We start from the raw sequence: 12,223 nt of genomic DNA, 5'->3' as shown, positions 1-12,223 counted from the left end.
GACACTTTTTAGTTTTGATGAATTCTAATTTATTGTTTTTTTCTTTCATAATTGTTGCTTTCTGTGTACTGCCTATAAAATCTTTGTCCATCCTCAAGTGATGTAGATATTCTTCTATGTTTTATTTTAGAAACTTCATAGTATTAGCCCTAATATTTCAAATCATTTTTTGTGTATAGTATGAAGAAGGCATTGAGATTTATTTTTTCTTTCCCTATGGGTAGATAGTTATTTTTTTCAAACATTGTTTTATACTTTCTCTGAATCACTTCATTTCATTACCAGACATTATAGACATTCACTTTTTGTTAGTTTTTACTGACCCAGACTTTTCACCTTTGCATTGTCTTTTGGAATTTACTTTAATTTTCATTTCGAAGTTTTAAGAAGAAGAAATGAAAAACAATGATCTACAAATAGTTCAGCTCTGCCTCAGTCAGTGCCCGCTGGACTCTTCTGTATGCTGTATGGTCAGAAGTTCTTAATAACAATAATAAGGATACAGGTAATTCACTAAAAGACAAATTAAGTTTGTAATGAAAGGTTCAGTTTAGCCCTAAAACCCAATCGATAGGGAAACTTTCAATACTCATACATTTCATAGTCTGTTAAAGCTTAAGAATTTTTTTGGCTTAGACTATCTTCTTCTACCAAATAACTATTGGACAATTAGAATTGAACACGATAATAACATATGATATTCATGTAGCACTTTGCAATTTGTAAAATACTTTCACAGATAAGATAATAAGGCAGTAATTATTTATCCTGTTAAAAAGAGAGATGAGTCAATTGAAGCTTTGAATAGTTAGGTAAGTTACCCATGGTATCAAACTAGTATACTGGAAAGCTAGAGCGGGAACTTAGATCTTCTGACTGTGGGAGTCCAGAGGCTCCACCTCAATGTGGATCCTGCCTGATGTGTGTTCAATCTTCTTGCTATGAAAAATAGTTTTTTAAATCTCTGTTAAATCTAACTTTCTCTCTTACCACTCTCCTCCTCTTCCCTTCCATCCTGATGTATCTGTTACCTACAGTGTCCTGCACCTCTGAAATGGTTACAGAACAGCAGTACATTCAGTACTATACAAAAAGCACAGATATACTATTTAGCAGCCTTTCAGATTTGATGCTTTGGAATAACTTAGCAAATAAATTGATTAGTTTTTATTATAATACAGCAATATATTTCTCCTGAATATCATTTTAAAGTTCATGTGTATGTATGTATGTGTGTATATATATATATTTTTCTTAAATTAATAGGCTATATTTCTTAGAGCAGTTTTAGGTTTACAGAAAAATTGAGCAGCGTGTTTAGAGAGTTACCATGTATTCCCTCAACTCCCCCACCACTTTTCCCTGTTATTAACATTTTATAATATTGTGGCATATGTGTTACAATTTATGTGCCAATATTGACACATTATTCTTAACTGAAGTTCATAGTTAACATTAGGGTTCACTTTTTGTGTTGTACATTCTATGGGTTTTGACAAATGTATAACGACACGTATCCTCCATTATAGTATCATATGGAGTACTCTCACTGCCCTAAAAATCTGCTATGCTCCTCCTATTCATCCCTGTCTCCCTCAACCCCTGGAAACCACTGATCTTTTTACTGTCTCCATAGTTTTGCCTTTTCCAGAATGATATTGGAATCACCACTATGCAGTCATTTCGGATTGGCTTCCTCTACTTAGCAATGTGCATTAAAGTTTTCTCCATGTCTTTTATGGCTTGAAAGTTCATTTCTGTTTATCATTGAATAATATTTTAGATATATCACAGTTTGTTCATCCTTTCACCTATTGAAGGACATCTTCATCACCCCCAAGTTTTGGCAATTATGAATAAAGTGACTTTAAATACCCGTATGCAGGTTTTTATGTGAACATAAATTTTTATGTATAAAAAAGATTATTATTTTCTGTTCTCAGATATGAAATATAGTAGTTTGAGAGTGATAATTTCAGGTGGATATCTTCTACTTGATTTTATGTAGTACTTTCTGCTTCCTGTAAGCTTTGAGGAAAAGTTTGAATACTCCTGTTGTTTTTTTTTTTTATCAGAAATATGTGATGACTTTTTGAGCAAGTAGATGCAATGCAGTTATGTCACTGCATTTAGCCAAAAAGCTCCAGGCCGTTTATAAACGTCAGTGTCTCCTTCCCCAGTGATCATGAAAAGCAAAGAAGCTGATTTTTGAAGTTATGATTTCAGGAGAACATCTGCAAACATTAAGGAAACTGAAAATCACAGTGTCCATTAGGAAAACATTGGATTAAACACAGTATACTCAATATCAGCTCCACTTTTGTGAAGTATAAACATGGATTTTTTTAAGAGATGGGAGAGACACTCCAGCTCATGAAGAGATGAATCAATTCTCTTTGTAAGAGAAAGGAATGGGAAATATAAATTCTCTTCAGAAATGAAAAGTTTAAACTGGACATACATACAGAAGGCCTTTGACTGAGAATCATTCCTACGTCCCTCCAGAAAGGACACTTCAGTGTCTCAAGGAATCTGTACGAATCAGTCTATGATCATTGTAAGAACCCCAGAGCATGTTAGCTTTTTGTAAAAAAACACCTCTCTATTTTCTAGTGTGTCAGGAAGCTGTCTGGGAAGCCTTCAGGACTTTTTGGGATCGACTTCCTGGGCGTGAGGAATATCATTACTGGATGAATTTGTGTGAGGATGGAGTCACAAGTATATTTGAAATGGGCACAAATTTTAGTGAATCTGTGGAACATAGAAGCTTAATCATGAAGGTAAGTGTCACAACAAAGGAAGGAATTCCTGGACTATTGTAGGAGCATTTACACAGCTAAGGCCTAAAGGAAACAAAAGCAAGTGGCAAATGCCTGTATTACTCTTTTGTTGAATTGGGCTATCTGAGTAAGCTGCCCTAGGGTGTGGCCTAGTCTTTTATTCCTAGCTCTGGCCTCTATAATATACATTATTAATATTTTCATGTTATTCTGTCCACAAAAAGAAAAAGAAGACATTATTAACTCAGACAAGAGCCTCAGCCTTGTTTATAGATGTAAATATTTGGAAATAATATTCAGCAAAGGTTTAGGTTAAGAATATAAATCTGTGAGAGTCAAACATTTTTGCCAAAGTTTTACATGTTATCAACTCAGAGTGAATAGCAATAACTCTAATTAAGATAGAGGACATAGTTCATTTGAATAAATGTTTAGTGAGGCATAGGTATGATTCTAATAATGAGTGTGCTCACTTGTTTTCCTTGTTTTAGACATTGTTTTACTCTTAGCAAAGGATAAATAAACATGCATAAAGACAAATTACCTGCCACTTTTCCCTTTTCGTGTAGCACATATGTATTCATGACAAGAAAGTGAAACTGTCCAGACGTACGTGGCAAATTGTTCATGCTGTTTGTTATTCCATATATCTCCCTGTCCATCTATTCAGTTCCTCTATGTCCTCATATGTAACTTCCCTTGCAAGGAACCAACCCTCAGCCTAGAAGATTTAGCTACCATTATTCTTTGAGCTCCCACAATTCTTTATTCATTTTTAATACTGTACTGTTTATATTTTATGATGATTGCTTGTATATGTGACTAATTCCTCTTCTAGACTATGAGTCAAAAGGCAAGGATTATGTCATTGTTTGTTCATTTTTGCATTCCCGTAAGGTAGTAAATATGCAATAGATGTTTGTTTAAATGAGTATATGAGCAATAACCACCTTGTACTTTTTTTACTTGGTACAATTTATAAACTTTATGAAGATTATTTTAAGTACTGGTTCTAAGTATTACATACCTTACAGAGACTGAGGAAATAATTATTGACTGAATAACACTGAGCTATTTTGTGTATAATCAAATCAGATTAGTATATCGTAAAGGTAATAAAATATATTATCCTATTCTATTTTTAAATTTTATTTATAGTAGAAGAATTATATTCTTTTAACATTTAGTCCAAGAGAGGAATGATCTTATTAAATGGGGGACGTTGGGGAGAGAAGGATGGTTTGATAAACGTGGGTGGACCAAAGACAAATTTTGCGAGGGTATAAATGTTTTGAAGCTGTGCAGGGTTTTGTGTGTTTTAAAATGAACGCAACTTTTAATCATGGCACCTCACATTTTAATCAAATGTATTGCATGTGTTTTTTGCCTGCCACATGTTTAACTGCTCAGTATTAATAACTATGTTGATAGCTACTATTTATTCAATATCTACCATGTACCATGTCATGTATCAAGCTCATCAATAAATTATTAGATGTTATACCAGCAACCTTATAAGGAGGTGGTAATGTCCCCATTTTACAGATATGGACATATAATTATTAAATTCTTTATTCTATAACATAAAACCAGATATGATGGAGCTTAAATCCAAACCCAGTTCTCTTTTCCAAAATTGATGTCTTTTCCCTTCACACCATTGGGCCTCCTTTCTCAATCATTACCAATTTTACAAATTGCAGTGGCTAACATGGGATAGCTATTTAATGGAAAATATATAGACATACACACACATATACATACTTATATTTCTAATTGCATTGCCTATCTTAATTATGTCCACAATATAGGATCAGCCATTAGTGTGGCAAATATATATGATGGGTTAGTATTACCAGAAGAACAGAATCTTCTGATGTTACCTTGGAATGTATCTCTTACAAGTGGAACTTTTAGTAAATTTATATTTGAAGGCATAGAAAATATACTTCCAATAATTATTTAATAGAAAAAGCAGATGAAGGGAATGATGTGTTGCCTAGATAGAGTTGTAAATGATAAGTACAAGTTACTTAAATGAAGAAGAGCTGGGGATAAACATTCTAGGCAGAAAGGACAGCATGAGCCAAGTGTTTGTAGGGAATGACCTCGGCCAATATACCAAAGAGGTAGACTAGGAATGACAGGAGATCAGACTAAAACAATGGATAACTGAACAAGCTTGGATTTAACTCTGTAGATCACAGGAAACCATTGAAGGGTTGTAGGTAGGTAAGTTGCAGGAGCTGATTTGGCAGTTTTGAATTTTAAAAAGGTCGTTACGGTTTCTACATAGCATAGGATGGATTATAGGAGATAAAACTGGAACAGAGAGACAAGGTAGGGTGTTGCATCAGTACTCCAGGCCAAAGAGGATAAAGATAACAACCAGACCATGAGATAGACAAAGGAAACTTGAGAGATGTAAATAGGAACAAAATTAGTAGGACTCTGATGGGTCGAGACAGGGTGAAGGAATGGCGCAAGAAGCCTTCCAGTTTCTGGCTTGGGTAACTAAGACCAATAACGAGGGCAAAGAAGCAGCTTTGTAGATGTGGCAGGGAGAATGAGTTCACTTTTGATGTGTTCATTTGAACCACCTGTGTGAAATGTGAATTGCTTGCTATTTGGGTATGAAGCCAAGGATAGGGGTCTGGGATGCCAATGTTGCTATAGGAATCACCATTTTGGACTTAGTGCGGGCATACCTTATTTTATTGTGCTGCCCTTTATTGTGCTTCACAGATACTGCATTTTTTACAAATCAAAGGTTTATGACAACCCTGTGTCAAGCAAGTCTGTTAGTACCATTTTTCCAACAGCATGTGCTCACTTTGTGTCTCTGTCTCACATTTTGGTAATTCTCAAAATATTCGAAACTTTAAAAAATTATTTTCTTTATCTCTTATGTGATCTGTGATCAGTGATCTTTGATTATTACAATTACAATCACTATTGTAATTGTTGTGGAGTGCCATGAACAATATCCATGTAAGACAACAAGCTTAATTGATAAATGTTGTTTGTGTTTCAACAACTCCACCAACTAACTTTTCCTTGGTCTCTCAGGCCTCAGGCCGTCTCCTCAGGCCTCCCTGTTCCCTGAGTTACAGCAATATTGAGATTAGGCCAGTTAATAACCTGACAATGGCTTCTAAGTGTTCAAGTGAAAAGAAGAATAGCATGTCTCTCACTTTAAATCAAAAGCTAGAAATGATTAAGTATAGTGAGGAAAGTATATCAAAAGCTGAGATAGGCCTTAAGCTAGGTCTCTTGCACCAAATAGTTAGCTAAGTTGTGAACGCAAAGGAAAAGTTATTGAAAGAAATTAAAAGTGGGGGGCGGGGCCAAGATGGCCAACTAGAAGCAGTGGCAATCTGTGGCTCCCATCTAGAAGAACCATAACAGCATGTGAATCCTGCACTGGCAGCCAAGGTATCCAGGTTTTGTCATCAGAACTGACTAGGCAACTGGCGTGACCAACGGAGAGGAAGGAAGAGCGGTGTGGTGCCGCAGCCCCCAGCCAAGGGAGGCAGTGAGTGAGCCTGCTACCCAGCCTGGGAAAACGTGCTTTTTCCACGGAACTGTGCAACCCACGGATCAGAAGATCTCACTTGGGAGCCGACACCTCCGGGGCCTAGGGTCCCAACCACAGAACCAAGCAGATTTTCAACAGCCACTAAGCTAGAATCTGCTTAAGCCTGCGGAGCTCCCCGCGGGAGGGGCAACCAGCACCACTGCTGTGGCTGCCTGCTGTCTAAGCCCTTTGAGCTCCTTTGCAGGAGGGGCTACAGCCGACACTGGGACTGATAGCTGCCTAACACACTAAGCTCCCAGGGTGGGGGAAGGGTGGCAGCCATCTCTATAGCTCCAGGCCATGTCTTTCCCCTGCTGGAGCCAGGGAGGCTGGACGGCTTGCTCCCAAGAGGTGTACCCCACAGTCCAACACACTAGCTGTGGCAGACTGCGGACAGAGCGCCTCTTCAGGCCGGACCTTGACATGTCCCTGCTCACTGGGTGGGGCCTCCCTGCAGGAACTCCAACAACTCCATCCAGGGACTTAGGGACAGACTCTAATCTTCCTGGGCTTGAGCCTCTAGAGGGAGGGGTGGCCACAGTCTCTGTGGACAGGTAGATTTAGTCTTCCCTCCTGGTAGTGCTGAGGAATCTAGGCAACCCAGATGAGTGGGTTTCCCCACAGTGAAGCACACCCCCTCCACCAAGGGGCAAAGTGCTTTGTTAAGTGTGTCCTGTTCCCTGTGTCACCCAACTGGGTGAGACCCTCCAACAGGGGTTGTCAGACACCCTATACAGTAGCATTTCTACTGGCATCAGGTTGGTGCCCCTTGAGGTCAGAGATCACAGAGGAAGGAGCAGGCACCCATCTTTGCTGTTCTCCAGCCTCCTCGAGTGACATCTCCAGGCATGGGAGTGAACCAGATGAGTAGGGCCTGAACAGTGAACCCCTAGCAAACTGCAGCAGCCCTACAGAAGAGTGAGCTGACCATTGCAAGAAAAACAAACAAACAGAAAACAACAACAACAGCATCAACAACAAAAAAATTCCCTACAAAAACCCAATCCAAGGGTCAGCAGCCTCAAGGATTGATACTAGACAAACTTAGAAAGATGAGAAAGAATCAACAAAAAAAGGTTGAAAACCCAAAAGGCCAGAGTGCCTCTTCTCCTCCAAATGATTGCAGTGCCTCTCTAGCAAGGGTGAAGAACTGGATGGAGGATAAGATGGATGAACTGACAGAAGTAGGCTTCAGAAGGTGGGTAATAACAAACACTGCTGAGCTAAAGGAGCATGTTCTAACCCAATACAAACAAGCTAAGAACCTTGGTAAAAGGTTACAGGAGCTGCTAACTAGAATAACAAGTTGAGAGAGGAATGTAAATGACCTGATGGAGCTCAAAAACACAGCATGAGAACTTCATGAAAAATACACAAGAATCAGTAGCTGAATCGACCAAGTGGATATTAGAGTTTGAAGACTATTTTGCTGAAATAAGGCATGCAGGCAAGATTAGAAAAAAAGAATGAAAAGGAACAAATGGAACCTCTGAGAAATATGGGACTATGTAAAAAAAACCAAACCTATGATGAGTGGAGTACCTGAAAAAGACAAGGAGAAAGGAACCAAGTTGCAAAACATACTTCAGGATATTATCCAGGAGAACTTCCCCAACCTAGCAAGACAGGCCAACATGCAAATTCAGGAAATACAGAGAACACTCTAAGATACTGCATGAGAAGATCAACCCCAAGACACATAATCATCAGATTCTCTAAGGTTGAAATGAAGAAAAAAATGTTAGAGGCAGCCAGAGACAAAGGCAGGGTTGCCAACAGAGGGGAGGAACATCAGACTAACAGTGGACCTCTCAGCAGAAACCCTACAAGCCAGAAGAGAGTGGGGGCCAATATTCAACATTCTTAAATAAAAGAATTTTCAACCCAGAATTTCATGTTCAGCCAGACTAAGCTTCATAAGTGAAGGAGAAATAAAATCCTTTCCAGACAAGCAAATGCTGAGAGATTTCATCACCATCAGGCCTGCCTTGCAAGAGCTCCTGAAGGAAGCACTGAATATGGAAAGGAAAAACTGGTACCAGCCACTGCAGAAACACACCAAAATATAAAGACCAATGACACTATGAAGAAACTGCATCAACTAGTGTGCAAAAATAACCAACTAGCATCATGATGACATAATCAAATTCACACATAACAATATTAACCTTTAGTGTAAATGGGCTAAATGCCCTAATTAAAAGATACAGACAGGCAAATTGGATAAAGAGTCAAGACTCACTGGTGTCCTGTATTCAGGAGACCCATCTGACATGCAAAGACACACATAGGCTCAAAATAAAGGGATGGAAAATTTACCAAGCAAATGGAAAGAAAAAAAAAAAGCAGGGTTTGCAATCCTAGTCTCTGACAAAACAGAGTTTAAACCAACAAAGATAAAAAAAGACAAAGAAGGGCATTACATAATAGTAAAGGGATCAATTCAAAAAGAAGAGCTAACTATCCTAAATATATATGCACCCAATATAGAAGCACTCAGATTCATAAAACAAGTTCTTGGATGCCTACAAAGAGACTTAGATTCCCACACAATAATAGTGGGAGACTTTAACACTCCACTGTCACATTAGACAGATCAACAAGACAGAAAATTAACAAGGATATTCAGAACTTGAACTCAGCTCAGGATCAAGTGGACCTAATAGTTATCTACAGAACTCTCCACCCCAAATCAACAGAATACACATTCTTCTTAGTGCCACATGGCACTTATTCTAAAATTGACCATGTAACTGGAAGTAAAACACTCCTCAACAAATGTGAAAGAACTGAAATCATAACAAATAGTCTCACAGACCACAGTGTAATCCTATTAGAACTGAGGCTTAAGAAACTCACTCAAAACCACACAGTTACATGGAAATTGAACAACCTGCTCCTGAATGACTCCTGGGTAAATAATGAAATTAAGGCAGAAATCAAGAAGTTATTTGAAACCAATGAGAACAAAGACACAACATACCAGAATCTCTGGGACACAGCTAAAGCAGTGGTAAGAGGGAAATTTATAGCACTAAATGCCCACAAGAGAAAGCAGGAAAGATCTAAAATCGACATGCTAGCATCACAATTAAAGAGCCAGAGAGGCAAGTGGAAACTAATCAAAAGCTAGCAGAACACAAGAAACAACTAAGATCAGAGCAGAATTCAAGGAGACAGAGACACAAAAAATCCTCCAAAAAAAAAAAAAATCAATGAATCCAGGAGCTGGTTTTCTGAAAAAATTTACAAAATAGATTGACTGCTAGCTATCCTAATAAAGAAGAAAAGAGAGAAGACTCAAATAGACACAATAAATAATGATAAAGGGGACATCACCACTGATCCCACAGACTTAAAAACTGCCAGCCGGGCGTGGTGGCTCATGCCTGTAATCCCAGCACTTTGGGAGGCTGAGGTGGGCAGATCATGAGGTCAGGAGATCGAGACCATCCTGGCTAACACGGTGAAACCCTGTCTCTACTAAAATACAAAAAATTAGCCAGGCGTAGTGGCTGGTGCCTGGCGCCTGTAGTCCCAGCTACTCGGGAGGCTGAGGCAGGAGAGTGGCGTGAACCTGGGAGGTGGAGCTTGCAGTGAGCCGAGATCACGCCACTGCACTCCAGCCTGGGCCACAGAGTGAGACTCTGTCTCAAAAACAACAACAACAACAACAGCAACAACAACAACAAAAACTGCCGTCAGAGAATACTGTAAACACCTCTATGCAAATAAACTAGAAAATCTAGAAGACACGGATAAATTCCTGGACACATACACCCTCCCAAGACTAAATCAGGAAGAAGTCCTGAATGGATTCAGAATCCCTGAATAGACCAATAACAGGTTCTGAAATTGAGGCAGTAATTAATAGTCTACCAACCAAAAAAAAAATCCTGGGACCAGATGGATTCACAGCCGAATTCTACCAGAGATACAAAGAGGAGCTGGTACCATTCCTTCTGAAACTATTGCAAACAATTGAAAAGGAAGGACTCCTCCCTAACCCATTATATGAGGCCAGCATCATCCTACTACCAAAACCTGGAAGAGACGCAACAAAAAAAGAAAACTTTAGGCCAATATCCCTGATGAACATTGATGCAAAAATCCTCAATAAAATACTGGCAAACCCAATCCAGCAGTGCATCAAAAAGCTTATCTAGCACGATCAAACTGGCTTCATCCCTGGGATTCAAGGCTGCTTTAACATAGGCAAATCAATAAACGTAATCCATCACATAAACAGAACCAATGACAAAAACCACATGATCATCTCAATAGATGCAGAAAAGGCCTTCGACAAAATTCAACGGCCCTTCCTGCTAAAAACTCTCAACAAACTAGGTATTGATGGAATATATCTCAAAATAATAAGAGCTATTTATGACAAAAACCCACACCCAATATCATACTGAATGGGCAAAAGCTGGAAACATTCCCTTTGAAACCCGGCACAAGACAAGGATGCCTTCTTTCACTATTCCTATTCAACATAGTATTGGAATTTCTGGCCAGGGCAATCAGGCAAGAGAAAGAAATAAATGGTATTCAAGTAGGAAGAGAGGAAGTCAAATTGACTCTGATTGCAGACAACATGGTTCTATATTTAGAAAACCCCATTGTCTCAGCCCCAAAACTCCTTAAGCTGATAAGCAATTTCAGCAGTCTCAGGATACAAAATCAATGTGCAAAATACACAAGCATTCCTATACACCAATTATAGACAAGCGGAGAGCCAAATCATGAATGAACTCCCATTCACAATTGCTACAAAAAGAATAAAATACCTAGGAATACAGCTAACAAGGTATGCGAAGAACCTCTTCAAGGAGAACTACAAACCACTCACTGCTCAAGGAAATAAGAGAGGACACAAACAAATGAAAAAACATTCCATCCTGATGAATAGGAAGAAACAATATCATGAAAATGGCCATACTGCCCACAGTAATTTATAGACTCAATGCTCTTCCCATCAAACTACCATTGACATTCTTCACAGAATTAGAAAAAACTACTTAAAAAGGGCCCGTATAGCTAAGACAATCTTAAGCAAAAACAACAAAGCTGGAAGCATCATGCTACCTGACTTCAAACTAGACTACAAGGCTACAGTAACCAAAACAGCACGGTACTGGTGCCAAAACAGACATATAGACCAATGGAACAGAACAGAGACCTCAGAGATAACACCACACATCTACAACCATCTGATCTTTGACAAACCTGACAAAAACAAGCTGGGGAAAGAATTCCCTATTTAATAAATGGTGCTAGGCAAACTGGTTAGCCATATGCAGAAAACTGAAATTGGACCCCTTCCTTACACCTTATACAAAAATTAACTCAAGATAGATTAAAGACTTAAATGTAAAACCCAAAATCATAAAAACCCTAGAAGAAAACCTAGGCAATACCATTCAGGACGTAGGCATGGGCAAAGACTTCATGACGAAAATGCTAAAAGCAATAGCAGCAAAAGCCAAAATTGACAAATGAGATCTAATTAAACTAAAAAACTTCCACACAGCAAAAGAAACTCTCATTAGAGTGTACAGGCAACCTACAGAATGGGAGAAAATTTTGCAATCTACCCATTTGACAAAGGTCTAATATCTAGAATCTACAAGGAACTTAAATTTACAAGAAAAAAACCCCATCAAAAAGTGGGCATAGGATATAACAGCATTTCTGAAAAGAAGACATTTATGCAGCCAACAAACATACGAAAAAAAGCTCATCAATACTGGTCATTTGAGAAAAGCAAATCAAAACCAAAATGACATACCATCTCACACCAGTCAGAATGGCAATTATTAAGAAGTCAGGAAAACAATTGATTCTGGCGAGGCTGTTGAGAAAT

General features: G+C 38.5%; 1 protein-coding gene across 1 annotated transcript in view; it reads left to right on the top strand.

The window, feature by feature from the left end:
• IMPG2 (interphotoreceptor matrix proteoglycan 2) overlaps positions 1-12,223 on the top strand; it is a 94,871-nt gene that overhangs the window by 13,926 nt on the left and 68,722 nt on the right. The window contains exon 3 of the mRNA XM_004035982.4: positions 2,614-2,780. Coding sequence (XP_004036030.4) covers positions 2,614-2,780 — 167 coding nt within the window. The remainder of the gene's footprint in view (positions 1-2,613; positions 2,781-12,223) is intronic.

This window comes from Gorilla gorilla, chromosome 2 (assembly GCF_029281585.2).
Source record: "Gorilla gorilla gorilla isolate KB3781 chromosome 2, NHGRI_mGorGor1-v2.1_pri, whole genome shotgun sequence".
NCBI classification, from domain to species: domain Eukaryota; kingdom Metazoa; phylum Chordata; class Mammalia; order Primates; family Hominidae; genus Gorilla; species Gorilla gorilla.
The sequence above is the reverse complement of the archived record's forward strand: the minus strand, read 5'-3'. Positions and strand labels throughout refer to the sequence as shown.